Source organism: Danio aesculapii, chromosome 11, assembly GCF_903798145.1.
Source record: "Danio aesculapii chromosome 11, fDanAes4.1, whole genome shotgun sequence".
In the NCBI taxonomy this organism is placed as follows: Eukaryota; Metazoa; Chordata; class Actinopteri; order Cypriniformes; family Danionidae; genus Danio; species Danio aesculapii.
The window spans coordinates 8,461,257-8,479,813 of NC_079445.1; the positions used below are offsets into that span (position 1 = coordinate 8,461,257).

General features: G+C 34.4%; 1 protein-coding gene across 2 annotated transcripts in view; it reads left to right on the forward strand.

Annotated features, from left to right (window-relative positions):
* Positions 1-18,557, forward strand: part of LOC130236979 (inactive N-acetylated-alpha-linked acidic dipeptidase-like protein 2) — a 554,471-nt gene that overhangs the window by 351,036 nt on the left and 184,878 nt on the right. For both annotated transcript variants that reach the window (XM_056467749.1, XM_056467750.1), the window contains exons 7-8: positions 14,985-15,077; positions 17,281-17,486. In XM_056467749.1, coding sequence (XP_056323724.1) covers positions 14,985-15,077; positions 17,281-17,486 — 299 coding nt within the window. The remainder of the gene's footprint in view (positions 1-14,984; positions 15,078-17,280; positions 17,487-18,557) is intronic.

The window sequence follows — 18,557 nt, forward strand, 5'->3', positions numbered from 1 at the left end:
GGTTGATATCATTGCATTGTGGAGATGTAAACTTAAGTGGTAAGAGATTGCATCCACAGTATAGAAACATTCAGGAGCATATAAACTTGCTTTCAAACGACCAATGCCAATTCTATATGCTGTATTGGCCCAACTCCAACCAATGTTACCCTGATGAGAGGCAGTAAGAGGAAACAAACCAACTTCCTAAAAGGAGTAGGGGAAAGTGTAAGGGCTAAAAAGTAGAATTTAGATTGACCCTTATACTTTTTTATTTTATTTACTAGATTCAGACAAGTCAGAGGCCCCAAATCTGTCAAAATGTCTGTTTTTCTGCAATGGGATTGAGATAAACACTGTTTTTGTGAGTGACTGTCTGAAGAGTATGATTTGGATAAGTAGTGCTCTCCTTCACTAATGATTAGCACAAATTATCACTTGATTTTCTGGGAAAGAGTATGTGCAGTTGTGTCCAAAAGTCGGTGAAGAAAAAAAAGGCATCATTTCTAAATCTGGCTTGCCAAAGTTTGGAGAACATTAATGCAGTGAAACTGTGCTAACATAAACACAGTTGTAATTACGCTGATCTAATCTGAGAACAAAATAGGAATACATTACATTTGTATGAGTCAAATTATAGTAAACATTGAAAACCAAATGAGCAATAATTATGGAATTTTAAAGTTTACACAATTAAATCTCTTAAATCTTTAAAAAAAACAAGATTAATTAGGAAAATACAACATTGTAAGCATACATTTTCTTTGACAAAGCTTTTGGTAAATGTGTAAGTTTCATTTGAATTGTTTAACATTTGTTTAAATATACATTTTTAAATTAGAGTATTCCAATAATATTTTCAGATAAGCCCCTTCGCACCATTTGTCCATTACAATGGACATCACATGTCAACCCATGTTTATGTGTGGTTTTTGAGCATTTCAACTATTTTAAAACTTGCAGTCCATGAGAGCGGACAATTGTCATTTAATCAGATGACGGTATAAGGCTCGGCATGTTGTATTAGAGGGGCAATGCAGTGGTGCAGTAGGTAGTGCTGTCGCCTCACAGCAAGAAGGTCGCTGGTTCAAGCCTTGGCTGGGTCAGTTGGCGTTTCTGTGTAGAGTTTGCATGTTCTCCCTGCATTCGCGTGGGTTCTCTCTGGGTGCTCCGGTTTCCCCCACAGTCCAAAGACATGCCGTACAGGTGAATTGGGAAGGCTAAATTGTCCATAGTGAATGTATGTGAGTAAGTGTGTATGGAAGTTTCCCAGAGATGGGTTGTGGCTGGAAGGGCATCTGATGCATAAAACTAAGCCAAAAAGAAAATGAATGAATGAATGTTGTATTAGAAAATAACCCACTACATTACAATATTTAAAGTTTAAAATCTTAGAAAAAGTATATAAAAAAGTTTAAAATCTTAGATCAGGATTTTTTCAAATATGTCTGTCCATTAGGATGTACAATGGGTTCGAGAGCTCTTTCTGAAATGAATTTTTCAGTAATGCTTATTAACCTATATATATCTGTCTATATAACTGTATCGATGTACCAATTCATTGCTGAAACAGTTTCATATGCAGAATATACAGATCTTAAAGTTTTTGTGCATATAGCAGATGGAAATATTTCAGATGTGGAAATTATGGGTCGTGATAATGAAGATGAAAAGGAAGTTTGTTATAAACCAGCTGATTCGAATGTTATTACTGGATTGAATGGGCATTGTCAGTGGTTATCAGCTGATATATATGGGCCAAAAGGATTCTTATGCACCTACTGGTAGGCTCAGAAAGTTGTTCATACATCAGACATCATTCATCCACCAGATCAGATCATACATCAGATCAGGTTAATCAGCTATAGATCACATATGGCTGCGGCCCCAACTCTAAACCCAACCATTACAGTTATATAAAAACAGATCTTGATCTGGAGTCTTCTCTTTTAGTATAGCTGATTAACCATGTGTTTTAATGATAACAGCCTTCTGAGTTGGCCAGTACTGGCCCATATCTATCAGCTGATAACCATTGATAACGCCCGTTCAATCGAGTGATAAAATTTGAAGTGGGTGGTATAAACATTATACTATTTATATATTAAATAAAATATGTATTTATTTATTTATTTACTTAACGATTTTTGAATTGCTATTCTTATAATTTGGTCTCATTTATATGAGCCTCAAGAACTGTAAAAACATACTTTTACATTTTTCTGAAACTTGGAAATTAACTCTGGTCTGATGGGGTTCAAAATTTATGAACATTACATTGAGCATATTTTTAAACATTACATTGTGCATTGTGATGTAAAATGAGTATTTAATCATAATATCAAATTTTTATATATATTTTTTTAAATATAATTTTTTGTCTCCACCATATGTGCATTTTAAAGCTAGTAAGATATATTTATATTGTGTTTTAACCTGTTTGATTTCAATTATTATTATTATTATTATTATTATTATTATTATTATTATTCATAATAATAAAAATAACAACAATAACAACAACAGGGCAGCACGATGGCGCAGTGGGTAACACAATCGCCTCACAGCAAGAAGATCGCTGGTTCAAGCCCTGGCTGGGTCAGTTGGCGATTCTGTGTGGAGTTTACATGTTCTCCCTGCGTTCGCGTGGGTTTCCTCCGGGTGCTCCGGTTTCCCCCACAGTCCAAAGACATGTGGTACAGGTGAATTGAATAAGCTAAATTGGCCGTAGCTGTATGTGAGTGTGTGCAAGAGTGTGTGGGTGTTTCGCAGTCTTGGGTAGCGGCTGGAAGGGCATACGCTGCATAAAACATATGCTGGATAAGTTGGCGGTTGATTCCGGCCCCAGATTAATAAAAATGAAATGTATGAATTAATAATAATAATAGCATTTCTTTTAACTTTTCAAGATAATGGTACATGTAAGCATATTTTGGGACTTCCATTCTATTTTTCTATGCATCATGAAAAGCAAAATTACAAATATTCATTATATACTCATTTTCCCACTGTTTAAAACAGTGTGACATTAGTGCTATTCAAACTTTTCAAAAAACACAAATAAAAACACAATAAATTTGTGCTGTCCGATTAAAAAATCAAAAAAAGTTTGAACTTTATATACAGTACAGTAATGTGTGCGTAAGTGTGTATGTGTCTCCAGCACTGACTGAAACATAAGCCTTTACAACCTGTCTCTTGTCACCAACCCAATGTCCAGTGATCAATGTCGGCTGAAAACCTGCAGTGGCAACACGAATGCTATTGATCCCGCAAAGAGTGAGGGCCACGTTCCCTCTGAAAGCTCCCATCCATGACCCGCTCCAGTCCCGTCCCAAACCTGCTCCTCTCTTCCATTAACCGGATCAAACGCTTCAAAGCTAGTAATCTGTGCTCTATTGATTGGGCCGAGCTTTGACCACTCCAGAGGTTTCAAATCATTTGTTTCCATCTGTCTCCCCTCTTTCATTCCATTCCCTTTCAATTAAGGCTCACTGTATCAGTCCAATGTGCTCTAATTGCTGCAGCATCGCCCTGGCAAGGAAATAAGATATTAGACACAGTAAAGTATGTATGTGGGCCATAAACTTTCCCACGTCTCTTCCATTGTGCTGCCCATTTTAGAAGCTATGTTCGCAATTTTGTTTCTTTCTTTTTTTATTTTATTTCATTTAATTTTATTTTATTTTAGGGAGGGATATTGTTTATTATAACATTTATTCTAATTTATTTTATTTCATTTTAATTTCTATTTTGATGAAATATTGTATATTTTGTATTATTTTAATTAAGACAATACTATATTCTTTGTATATATATATATATACACACACACAGTGTTTCCTCTAGGATTTTTCCAGCTGTGGCGGCAGGCCTTTTTTACACAGATCTACCAACTACCTGTGGTGTTATTTCAATGACAAATGTCATGAGCGCAGTATTAGAAGTCGAGATCGCATTTATGTAATAGCCTACGAGCATCCTCTGCTCGTGCACAAACCTTCTTGCGCGCCCTCAAATATAAGCCGTTTTAAGAGCGCGCAGATCTTCTTGTGTGCTCTCAAATAAATGCTGCTGAAGTGCGATTCAGCGCGCTATGTAACGAGTATGTCTCCAACATTTATTAGATTTGCTAGGAATATTTATGAATGTCACCAATAGACCTACAAAGCGCTATTAATGCGTCCTGAAATAAAGTGAAACGGCTATACTTGGTGTTTGCTGGCCTCAAGCATCACGCACATGTCAAGTCAGCCAGTCAGTCAGTCAGCACGTCACCATAAAGGGTTAAACAAATGACGCACAGCACTACTACGGTTACAGAAATGTTTGCCCTGTTATAATATATATATATATATATATATATATATATATATATATATATATATATATATATATATATATATATATATATATATATATATATTTTTTTTTTTTTTTTTTTTTTTTTTTTTTTTTTTTTACAATATATATACTTTACATTATTACCTATTATTTGTACAGATAAAAAAAGGTCAAACTGAAAACACAAAATTTACAGTAGAAAAAAAAAATTATTATAAGCTGTCTTTTGGACACTAAATTATGCATTTTTATGAAGTAAGAATAAGAAATACTTTTGGATTAGTTTTTGATAATAGTCTTAGTAGTAGTATTTTGTTAATAATTATAACAAAATATATACATTTTGTAATTCAAATTAAACATTAAAAGTATGTACACCATGAACTGTCTCCCATGCTGTTTCCTTGCAGGAACTTGCATTGTATAATCAATATTTATAAATCTAGTAATAAATTTTTTTTTATCTCCACTATAAAAATCTTTAATGTTTCCAAATCTTTCACCGTGGTGTTTTTTTTTTATTATTTTTTTTTTAATCTGTGTGTATACATACACTCACTGGCCACTTTATTAGGTACACCTTACAAGTACCTGATTGGACCCCCTTTTGCCTTCAGAACTGCCATAATACTTTGTGGCATAGGCATGGGCCGGTATTACTGTTTTGTGGTTACTTCTCTAAAATATATTCTTTTTAAATGCCTGGGTAAAAAACAAAAACTTTTCCCCCTTTGAACACAATATCATTTATTTTGAGAAACATTTAAAATATTTTGGAACAGTAAACATGTCAGGCTGAATAATTCAAATGAACCATTGACTTCTGCTCTCTTCATTAGTTTCAAAAACACAGATTTCTTTACAATTTATCATGGTATATTTGGATATATTTTCTGCTGAATATACTGTTGTCCTAAAAAAAAAAAAATAAATAAAAAATGTTACACATACCTTAAGAACGATATAGCAGAAAATTTGGCGGTTTTAAAACCTTGACTTTACAAACCACGATGTACCTTGAAAACGGTTATCGTCCCATGTCTAATATATATATAATAAAAAGTAACTAGTAACTATTTACTTGAGTAATTTTTTCATCAGATACTTTTTTACTTTTACTCGAGTAACTTTTAAGATTGTTACTTTTACTTGAGTAAATATTTCCGCAAGTACTTTTACTTGAATATAGATTTTGGATACTCTACCCACCTCTGGATGATTAACGCTTTATGACATGGGATGTTATCAGAAGATAGCCATCAAAAGATGGGTACACTGGTCATAAAGAGAAGGACCTGGTCAGTAACATTACTCAGGTCAGCTGTGGCATTGACACAATGCTCAGTTGGTACTAATGGACCCAAAGTGTGGCAAGAAAATATCTGCCACACCATTACGCCACCACCACCAGCCTAAACCATTGATACAAGGCAGGATAGATCCATGCTTTCATGTTTTGTTTACACCAAATTCTGACCCTACCATCTGAATGTTGCAGCAGAAATCAACACTCAGACCAGGCGATGTTTTTACAATCTTCTATTTTGGTGAGCCTGTGTGAATTGTAGCCTCAGTTTCCTGTTCTTAGTGGCACCTGATGTGGTCTTCTGCTGCTGTAGATCATCCGTCTCAAGGTTCGATGTGTTGTGCGTTCAGAGGTGCTCTTTTGATTGTTTGTAACGAGTGGTTATTTGAGTTGCTGTTGCCTTATCAGCTCGAACCAGTCTGGCCATTCTCCTGGGCTTCTGGCATCAACAAGGAATTTGAGCCCACAGAACTGCCACTTGCTGGATATTTTCTCTTTTAGAGATAGTTGTGCATAAAAATGCCAGTAGATTAGCAGTATTATTGCTTTATTATTATTATTATTATTATTATTATTATTATTATTATTATTATTATTATTATTATTATTATTATTCGTGAAATTTTTGTATGTCGTGTGTGTTTCGTTCCAGTGGATCAGATGGCCAGATCCATCATCATTTTATTCAGCATGAAGAAATCTAATCGAGACAGAACGAAAGGCCCAAATACATTACCGCTTTCTATGAACGTCTGTGTGCTCATGTTCCCCTACTCGCTGCGCTCCAGATGAAAACTCATAGTATAATAAATTTCTATGCAATTACAGCTCGCTGGCAGAAAACTGTGTGGAATAGCTTTATCGAAACACAGCCGCTCCTTTAATTACGATGCTATTGATTGCGGTGCGCAGGTAACCTGTCCCATATCGGTTTAGCTCTCTCCATTTCCCACCTCTTGAGAAATAAAACACACTCATGCAATGCTTTCAACTATGAATGATGGAGGTATGGTGTGAAATATGGCATAAAATATGGCTTCAGAACGCAGCAGCACGAGTGGTCTTTGATGAACCCAAAAGAGCACATGTCACTCCGCTACTCACCCGTTTGCACTGGCTTCCAGTTGCTGCCCGCATCAAATTCAAAGCTCTGATGTTTGCTTACAAAGTGACCTCTAGCTGTGCTCCTTCGTATCTGCTCTCACTTCTGCAGATATATGTGCCCTCCAGAAACTTGCGTTCTGTGAATGAACGTCGCCTCGTTGTTCCATCCCAAAGAGGGAAGAAATCACTTTCCCGAACTCTCACATTCAATCTGCCCAGTTGGTGGAATGAACTCCCTAACTACATCAGAACAGCCGAGTCACTTGCTGTCTTCAAGAAACGACTAAAAACACAACTGTTTAGTCTCCACTTTTCCTCCTAATCTGCAATTGCCTCTCTGGCTATACCACTAACTGAGCCCTCTTTCTCTCTCTCTCTCTCTCTATTAAAAAAAAAAAAAAAAAAAAAAAAAAAAAAAAATTTCTACTAATGTTTTGCTTCTTAGACTTTTACACGCCTGAAACTTGTCTATAGCGCTTGTTCACTGCTGCTCTTATAGTTGTGTAAATTGCTTCCTTGTCCTCATTTGTAAGTCGCTTTGGATAAAAGCGTCTGCTAAATGACTAAATGTAAATGTAAAATAATGTTAAATCAAATCTGGACCTTAATAATCATAATTTACTTGTTTGGTGGTTTTTATAAAGGCCCTTTTGTTAGATTCAGAGCTGGTATGTGTGATCAGATTATCTTTACAGTGCTACTGAAATGTCTTATATTTATTGATCTTGGCCTACCATCTTAAGTCTGTAATCTGTACAGTTTTGTCAAACTGCTATGGTTGTGGTAGTTCTGAAAGCATTTGTCTAAAAACGTGTTAAAATTGCATGTTCTTATTATTTTATAGATCAAATTATTAATTAATTGATGTTTTTTTTTTTTCATTATATGACATAAACATAACTATTTTGGTTAAAATAATTCTTTTAAGGGGATAAGCAATCCCTACTCAAAAACAATGTAGGACAATTTTAATTGAATACTTTATATATGCTTCCATGGTAAACAGACATTATACTGTACACTACCTGACAAGTTTTGTCATTGATCTCAGTTGTAAGAGCAACAAATAATAACTTGACTTCTAGTAGATCATTTGGAAAAGTGGCAGAAAGTAGATTTTTCCTGTAAATTATCTGAACCGCAGTTGAACTGCATCCCAATCATCACAAATACTGCAGACGGCCTATTGGAATTGGCATGGACCCCATATGAAGCTCGGTGAAGGAAAAATCATGGTTTGGGGTTACATTTAGTAAGCAAGAGATCTGCAGTGTGGATGGCAATATCAACAGCCTGAGGTGTCAAGACATTAGGGTTGCCCGTTACATTACAAACCACAGGAGAGGGTAAATTCTGGAGCAGGATAGCGCTCCTTCTCATACTTCAGCCTCCACATCAAAGTTTCTGAAAGCAAAGATCAAGGTGCTTCACTATTGACCAGCCCCGTCACCAGATATGCACATTATTGAGCATGGCTGGGGTAAGATGAAGTAGGAGGCATTGAAGATGAATTCAAAGAATCTTCATGAGCTCTCGGAGTCCTGCAAGAATACGTCCTTTGTCATTCCAGATGACTTTATTAATAAGTTATTTGAGTCATTGCAGAGATGTATGGATGCAGTTCTCCAAGCTCATGAAAGTCATACACTAAATTAATTCTTTTTCCACTGCACCATGACTTTATATTCTGTACTGTTAATTATTTCCTTTAAGTGACAAGACTTTTGTCTAAGCAAAGTCAGACCTTACTGTCCTAATTAAATAATTAAAAATCATATTTTATTTTGGTAAAATAAGCATAATCTAGAAGCCTTTGCCTTTCATATAACTCACTTCTGATACCGAATGATCAACTAGAAGTCAAGTTAGTATTTGTTGTTCCTACATTTTAGGCAACAAGACTTTTGTCAGGTAGTGTAAACTGTAAAAAAAATTCCACTCTATCAATTTCTGTTGAGACAACATGATGGAATTATGTTAATTTATTAGTTTGTACAAATTGAAGTTGATTGAACATAAATCAATTAAATAAAAAAAAACTCAACCTTTTTTCTGCTCTTTTTAAATAAGTAGTTTGAACAAACAGCAAATGTAATTGTTTTTAGTGTATTTTCTTTACACAAAATCCCACATATATTATCCACTCCTATTTGTGGTCATATGAGTATTCATGAGTTTATAGAGTTGCATTTACTGGATATGCCAGTCAACATTTGAAGTGGATTTGAAGGGAATCAAAGAAAAGAATGGATATTTTCTCAATAACAACTTTAGACAACTTTGATAACAGTTTTGATGCTTCTCAGGTCAAATTGTGGATAGTGTATTTGTATAATTTTGACATTTGATAAAATGATAATTAATCCGATCAACTTTAAAAACTGGATTAAATTTACAAGAACTTGCTGCTTTGACACAATCTTTAGTGTAAACGAGCTATCAAAATAAAGATTAATTGAATTAAATTGAATATTTTGAAAATAATTGGCAAATATTTGAAAACACTTTATCCTGATTTCATTATCCTCATCTTCTTCTTCCCTAAAATACGTGTCACAATACATTGCTGAGTAGCAACTCGGGTCACTCTGCCAAAATGAAACACGATGATGGTGAGCAACCTGACATTTGCATTTGAGTGGGAGATGGGGTCTCACAGTAATGATGGAGCTAAGAGAGAACTGGGTTAAATTTGGTTCTGTGACTAACATGATGGCCTTTCATATGCAAAAAATTTGTTTGCAGTTTTACTTTTTTACTTGAAAGTAAAGCAAGGAGAGTGTAGCATGTTACTAATGTCACCTCACAGCAAGAGGTTCGCTGGTTAGATTTCCAGCAGGGCCAGGTGACATTTCTGTGTGGAATATGCACATTCTCCCTGTGTTCGTGTGGGTTTCTTCTGAGTGCTCCGGTTTCTCCATCAGTCCAGAGACTAGTGGTATAGGTGAACTGGACAAACTAAATCTGTTGTAGTGTATGAGAAAATGTGTGGGTGTTGCCAGCACTGGGGGCTAGTAGATGGAATGGCATCCACTGGATAAAACATACTGAAACAAAGTTAGTTTCGAGTTCATTCTGGCTGTTCAAAACAGCTCAACAAAGCAAACTTTTGGGGGAGTTATTGCTGTAGACCTTTGAGCTGTAGTTACGCAATTGGTTTATGCCAAAAAATTGGTGTGTTCCGGAATTCCACCTTTTTTTTGGCATTTTGATATATTCCTTATCCAGCATCCAAATCACTAGCTTACATGAATATGCTAGAGAATTAAGTAGCAGAGTTAGTACTGATGTATTTACCTATATGACTAGTTGCAGAGGACATGCACCAAGCTTCAGAATGTTGTGCCACGTCTTTTCTATATGTTTGCAGTGCCATTTGGTGTCTGTCTGCTGCAAAAATACAGCAATGTATAGATGTGGCATGCTGCGGTGGTGCTTTTAATCCAGTGTGACAGGCTGGAGAAGGCTGTCTGCCAAATGTTTATGAAACTGTTCTCTCTCATCCTCCATTGATGTCATGTTTAGGGGTATAGTGACACATTTGTCAACTTTGACTACTCTGCCTGCAACCTACTGGACTTGAAGGATCTGCTGCCAATGTCTTTGTACCAGATGCTACAGGATACGTTCAGACGTCTTGTAGATGCTTTAGTGGGTCAGTGCTGTTCTGGTGCCGAGGACCAACAGCATATGAAGCAGGTGGTCGTAATGTTTTGGCTCACCTGCGTACTTCTGAAGAACAGCTTATTTAGAGTCATTTATAAAACATGAGCCACTGCAGCTGTCGACGTGTTCGTTCTTTTCCTACAAGATCACTTTTTCACTTTGCTCACGCAGAGGCTCTCACCTCTCTTAGTAACCTCTCATACCTATTGATGATTAATGGGCAAATCTGTCACACCGCGACCCGTGTGCTCGGCAGCACTTTTAAACACTCCCTTAGAACTGCATATACATCTTCTGCTCTTTACCCAAAGTCATTTGTGGAGTTGTCAGGGGTGATGAATGGGGGCAGTGTGAAGCCCACCAATTTTTTTTTGGAAGGAATTTGATTACTATAAAAGAGTAAAGCAACACATCTGTACACATCAGCAGCGTTTATGTCTTAGTATTTTTGAGGTTACAAACTTCATTTTATATCTAAGAACTAATTTGAAAAATGGACTTGAAGGCCGGCACAACTACTTGTGATTCTGTGTCTTTCTTGTAAAAGAATTTTCAATTCTGCTCTCTGACTTAAACCAGAACTGCGTCTGCTGCTGGATTTTTACATCTCCTGGTGGATTGCCGATATTACTGTAGGAGCAAAACAGAGCGAGCAGGAGATGGAGTGGCTTGGGATGTGTACCGGGATCAGGTGTTTCTTTTTTTTTTTATCTGCTGGGATATCAGCCTCATTAATATTCAATCCATTACACCAGGCCATTATACTGTATTTAATTGGTAAGAGTATGAGTGAATAAGCTACAGTACATCTTTAACTGTGGTTCTAGGTGTCAGAGGGTGTAGGCTTTTTTCTGCAACATACAAATGAATAGTTAAAGCAAAGATTATGGCTGTTTCTTAATATGCGTTCTTCAGCCATCTTGCGCCTCGTGTTCTTCATCATCATCAACTGCCAAAGTTCAATTGCAAAACTCAAGACCGCAAGAATGGAGGACGCGTGAAAGTTCCTGGATGTTTTATTGATATCGATGACACATCAATGCACCAAACTTGCTCTAGAAGTCCCAGAAGTCATTGCGACTGAATAAAGGAGGTAGGAAGTGCAGCATTTTATATAGGTTTATTATTAGAGTTCAGAAATAAAACTTATTTATCTCAGGAGTTTACCTAAATGAGTCGGTGAAAGTAAACATTGACACAAAAGTCTTTGTAAAGGCATAAACACATTTATTTGCTGAAATTTGCATTAAAATTTGTTTTATTTGTATCGTGTAAAGTATAATTGTAAGGTTTTTATGCATAGTATATATTGTCAAAAGTGGGGAAAAATAAATTGTTGAATGAATGCTGTAATGTTTAAATCATTTTCCATTAAAAACACGTAAAGGTCATGCGGCGATCAGGAAGAACCAGGGAAGAATGCAGATTCTCATTTTATTACAGGACACGTTCTGTAATCTCGCGGCTTCCAGAGTTCGTTCTTCCGAGGTAACTTAGCAAGAGCACTCTCCACAAGAACACGAGTACATTCTTTGGATTCTTGGAGTTGAGAAACTCAATATATGTTCTCTCTTATAGAGTTGCTCTACATAAAATGAGATTATATTTATTGCGTAATTGTTTAGCCAGAAACTTACAAATTGAAAAAAAAGTAAATAAAATGTTAGACTAGTCATAACCTGATGAAATGAAATGTTAAAATGCTGATTTTGTACCATGTGCTTTATTTTAAATTACTAAAAAAAATTACTATTGGCATCCACAGTAGGGAAAACAAATACTATGGAAGTTAATCGCTCAAAATATATTTTGTGTTCAACAGAAGAAAGAAGGACAAACAGATTTGGAACCAGTGAAGGAAGAGTAAATTTACTGTTTTTGAGAATTTACAGTTTTGGCTGAACTGTTCCTTTAAGCCCAAACATTTGATGCTCATTATTATTAAAGTAATAATATTAATAATAATAATAATAATAATAATAATAATAATAATAATAATAATAATAATAATAATAATTATAATTATTGTTGTTATTATTACTGTTATTATTATTATTATTATTGTAGTAGAAGTATAAGTTGTAGTAGCACCAGCACCATTTATTTATTTATTTGCTTATTTATAATTTTATTTATAATTTTATTTATTTTTCACAGCGTTGGTAATTGTGGTGCTACACTGTAAAAAATCTTATGTGCTATTTACTTTAAAAAAAAAAATAGTGGTAACACTATTGCAAGTATTATTTTTAAGTAATTTTCAAGACTTTTTTTTTTTAGCAAAAACCACTTAAATAAATTATGTGGAAATTACCACGTTTTTTGAGTGATAGATGATGATTTTAATATTATTAGTGGAAAGTGCTTTTATAATTTAAGCAAATCCACGACAATTTACTTAAATTGATTTTTTTTTAGCAAAAACCACTTTATTGAATCATGTGAAAATTAGTTTTTTTTGAGTGATAGATGATGATTTAAATATTATTACTGTGAAGAGCTTTTTTTAATTGACGCAAATCAACCACCATTTACTTATGGTTATTAATGAAAATTTCTCATTCATAAAATGTAAAATAGATCATTTATAATGAAATACATTCACAATGCATATTTGCTAAATATCATTTTATTACCTGTTCCACTAATAACAAAATGGTACATACAATTTGTTAATCAAATCTATTTAAAATTTACAGCTATGTTAAGCTCTGAAAAAAGTTCTTTATCCATGTCATGTAAAAAAAGTTCTGTCAACTTTCTTTTGTGGGAATAGTCACAATTTAGACAAAATCTGACAGAATTTGTGTATGGCTTAACATGTAAAACCCGTATAAAAGCTGTATCTCAAAATATTAACAACACAATGAATTAATCAATGCAGTGAAATTTCACTAAGAGGTTGTAGCAGTGAAATTGTGTCAGAAACTTAATATGAGTTTGTGTGTGGGTGATTTTAATTTGGGGAATACTTGTATAAATCCAGTTACTAAAACACATTAAGGAAATACATTAAGGAAATAAACAGTTTCTTTGTGTCTCTGTGAACAGTAATTCTCCAAAATGTTTGAGTAGACGTTGCTGACTGAAACTATAACACAAGTATTTTGACTTATAATGGACAGGGGGTCTTCAAAATGTACACTAGTGTACAAAGAAATAGGTTTATAAAAACAAACCTTGTTTATACAAGGAACAGTTCATTCAACAATGTAGTGTTTGAGCTATATTTCTGTTTTTTGTAAAAGTGCAGTTGAGTTAAAGGTGCAGTTTTCTGAAAATTATACATATCTTAAATGGTTTAAGACACTTACATTGCACTCCTGGATGAGCTCTTCATCTTTTTCATACAAATAGAACAGCAACAGAGGATGACATCTCTCATCTCATCTCTGATTTATTGTGGATCTGATGCAAAAAAAGCATAGAAATTAGTAATATTGCCTGATAATAATATTAATAATAATAATACACAAATAACATTATAAAAAACACCTGCTGTATGGCACCCATTCTCTTTATCAAAAGCTGCCTGAGTAAACCGCTCCACTTTTGTGTGAGAAATACTGTGAACATTTTGTTCATTATTCCGAAAAATTAAGTAAACAAATATTAGAATTTATATACAGTATTATATATAAACAGTTAATTAGGTAGGCTTTTAATTACCAATTTTAACTATTAATTACACCATCAATGCTGTAAGAATGAAATGAGAAAAAAAACTAGCTGTGTATAAACCCTATTGAATAGCTATATAGCTAACATACTAGCTTAGGCTTACCACTTAACATGATCACTGTTGTTCATCCACCCTGCTTAAGTGTTGCCTGACTATTGCTATTAAATATTACAATGCAAATAATTTGTTTAATTTCTATATATAATTCAGAATAAACCTGAATAAACAGAAGCAAATCAATTTCAAATAGGAATGGGTGGTTAAAAATATTCATGTACCTCTAAATACATCGTATGGCAAAAACTACGCTCCCGAACAAGCTTGAACAGCATGTGTCTTTCCTGAAAGAACTTATTTTAAGGCAAAAATTATAAATTGTTAATGCTTACCTCTTAACATGGTCACTGTTGATGTGCTCCTTCAAAATGTCGTCTGATCACCGCCGTTGTTGAGATCCAAATGACATCTCAATCAAATCCACATAGTTGAGTGAATTTTCTTAAAATAAACGTGAAGCCATCTTTCCTCAATTGTATTAGCTTAATTGGTTTCTCAAATTAAGCCTAATAGTTAGACTGGTTTGCTTAAAAAATAAGTGAAATTTATATGTTGATTTTATTAGCAAAATCTTCTGAATATTTTATAATAAATCCAGACTATCAAATTTTTTAAGAAAATATGCACATTATTTTTAATGACCACAAAATTTTTCAATGAAGATTACAAGCCTCTACTTATTAAATGTAGTTTAATAATAATTAAAAAATGGTATTGTTGAAATCCCCTTAAAAAAAATAAAAGCAATAACACATTTCCCCTTTTCCAAGATGATTGAAGACATAACCTCTCCAACTCTTTCCATGTCCCTGACTAATTCTTCTGAAATTTCTGTTTGTTCCTCAGCACGAAAAATCATAAATCTCACCATTGAAAACCAGGTATCCTTCAAGGCGGTGCACAATGTAATGGGATATCTCAAAGGCAAGACCAATCCAGGTAGGTCAGCACAAATCAAGACAGCATTTTTTTTTGACCCAAATTGCCAAATTGTTATTTTATAAACCTCAAAAAGAGTTTTTGTCATAGTTAAAGCAATACACCACAGGTAAAAATAGTAGTAATAATAATAATAATAATAATAATAATAATAATAATAATAATAATAATAATGATAACATATACATAAATTAAGGATTGTTTATCACTTTTCCTCTCGGTTAATTGATTACAGTTTGTTTTTATAGGGGTAATTTGAACAATTTTATTTTTTATCACTTCAAAATTTATAAAATAAAGCCAGAAGAAAATATATTCAAAATTGTTTTATTTTATTCTTTGTTTTTTTGTTTGTTTTTATAAAATATTGTATCAGTCAGGTAATTGTGTAAGAATATATACCTCTGTAATTGCCTTTAAAGTTTGGTGTGGGGAAGTGCTGGGGAAAGAAAAAAAAACTCACTTTGAGAAAATGGGATTTAAAGATATCTATTTAAATATATCCATAAACACTATGAATATACTGAGCACTATGTAAAGACAAAATTTAATATTTGAGCGGTGCGTAAAAATATGATTATTTCATTTAAATAACAAATCACTTTCATTTTAACTGCTGAATATTGCTAAGGTGTCATTAAACATCTGTTCTCTCTGGTCTGACATAACAAAGACACAGCACTTTGTCACAGTTCTTTATTGTATCCGTGATAGTAGAGTGAAACAGAACTGCAATCTAGGCAATCTCACCTTCATCTTCTGAAAAAGTGAACATCCAGGGCCAAATAAAGCCAAATTTAAGCTCACATGCTGAAACAGCTTCTTTAAAATTCCTTCTATGACAAACTAATCTCTTAAAACAACGTCTGCCACCACTGTCCAAACGCAGGTCACTTGGCTGCCAAAAATAGGCTTTTAATCACAGGCCACTATTTTCACCTTCAGGATGATATAATTGTACGTCTGATGTAATGAAAGTGTTTAATCTTTCACCTCCGCCCCTATGACTGTAAAAGTCACTGTATCTACGCATTTAAGCCCTCAGTGATTTACTTTTACAGATTTATGACACTCTTTTCCTGTCATAATTGGTCGGCCAGTCACTAATGACATGTTAGACATTATGAAGTGCCGTTTTCTCCTTGACTTTTTCTTCTTCTTTCTTTTCAGAAGTGAGATTTATTAGCCCCCATTTGAAATTTTCCCAGTATGTCTGATAATATTATTTCTTTTGGAGAAAGTCTTATTTGTTTTATTTCTGCAAGAATAAAAGCAGTTTTTAATTTTTTAAAAAACATTTTTAAATTATTAGTCCCTTTAAGCTATATATTTTTTCGATAGTCTACAGAACAAACCATCGCTAAACAATAACTTGCCTAATCACCCTATCCGCCCTTTTAACCTAATTAGTTAAGCCTTTAAATGTCACTTTAAGCTGTATAGTAGTGTCTTCAACATATCTTGTAAAATGTTATGTATTGTCTTCATAAAGATAAAACAAATTTGTTAATCTGGCTAATAATTCAGGGTGGCTAATAATTCTGACTTTAACTGTACATGTCATTCATGGCAGTTTGTTGTTATGTTTATCTGTCATTTTGATGTCATTTTAATAACTTCCCTGAAGACCACCGTGATACTCCTGAGTAAAGGTGGGTTACTGTTTTCCTCAGTTGTCAGTTTGATGAGTCTGTTTGTATCTCCACTGGCTGTCAGTCACTGTTGACCCATTGCTGCTTTTAGCCAACACCTAATTGCAGGGGGAAAAATAAAATTGCTGTCCTCTGTGTGTGTGTGAATGAGTTCGATCGGAGTGTGGGAGTTTGTGCAAGTGTGGAGAAAGTGTTAAGAAAATGTGTGAGATTGTATTTTATTTTTTATTATGTAATCAATACGATCTGTTTTAATATTGTATATTTGAATGTATAATTGATTGTTGCAGCAATTATTTCAGTATAATAATCTAGTCTTTAGTGTCATTTGATTGATTAATTTCCAAAATTTCCATATATTGATTGACTGGTTCTGTGGTATAGGGTCACAAATGTAAAAAAAGAAAAGAAAAAGATACCTAATGTGGTATCTTTAAGGAGCAGTTGATTGACCCTGTGCCTGTGCGAACATGTTTGTTAGTGTGTGGTGAGTATTTGTTTGTGTCTTGTTTGTGTGAAAGTAAGTGTCCCTGTTCTGTTTCCCCTTGTAGATCGATATGTCCTGGTTGGCAGTCGTCATGGCAGCTGGTATGAGGGTGCGTTGGCGGACTGGGGGAACGGTTCTGCAGTCATGACTCAGATCATTGCCTTCATGATGGCTCAAACCCGTGTAGGCTGGCGGCCAGACCGTACCATCGTCTTCTGCTCCTGGGGGGGGACCTCTCTGGGCAATATTGGCTCCTATGAGTGGGGAAAGGTAATATTTGACTATCCCATCATTGGAAAAACGCATTGGAAAAACATGCCCATGGCAACGTTTCTGCAGAACGATATGTTGATTCTTGTACATTTTTCAGCACTTTCAAAGTGTAGTGTCTAATGCAGTGATTCTTAAAGGTCCCGTGAAGTTTGACGTAATCTCAGCTGAAAAAATGAAGAGAGGCTGGGACATAGAGTAGCTCCTCCCCTTTTATAAAACAGCTAATAGCATTTTGTTTTATCACAGCTTTGCCATTGAAAGTGGTTGAGATCAAGTACATCAAATGAAAAGCAAATAGGAAGCATTTTGAAGGGGGTGGGGCATGTCACATACTATAGAGCATTTGATTGGTCAACATTTGATGAGAAACTGAAGCATGTGGTGACATGAAAAATAAAAAGGTTGATCAATTTAGGCAAAAGTGACAAACTGCAAGCTTTGGATGTTTATATCAGTTTTATATTTTCTAAATGCAAATGTTGTCAGTTGAAGCGCACTACATTATAAATGTTCTTAAAACTAACAAACTGAAACTAACATCTAAAAAAAAAAATTATTTCAAGGAACCTTTAAGGTTTGTGAATGAATGTTCAATTGTTTAAACTTTTGAATCAGGGAGTTGTTAACTGGAGACTCACTTTGACTGAATCATTTGAATCAGTGAGCTGTTAACTAGAAACTAGCTCTGAACAGAAATCAGTTGAAGCAGTGAGTTAACTGGCGACTTGGATCATTAAAGTCAGTGAACCTTTAAACGGAGATTCACTAAGACTAAAACCCCAGTCAGATCACACAATTTTTATTGTCGGTTACGAAAGTCACTGTGTCAGATTATGTGATTATGTGTCGTGGGTAACAAATGTGCCAGACTACACGTTCTTTCACGATTAGTCATGCCGTAACGTCTACAATGAGTGTTATTTCCCAAAGCAGTCACAGGTGTTGCTATAACAATATTTCTTATCTTATTAATTACAATGTTTTTTTTATCTTATGTCAATATCAATAAACACACATGCCTGCTGACAACTAGGCTACAATACTTAAGGGCATTCATTATGATATTGA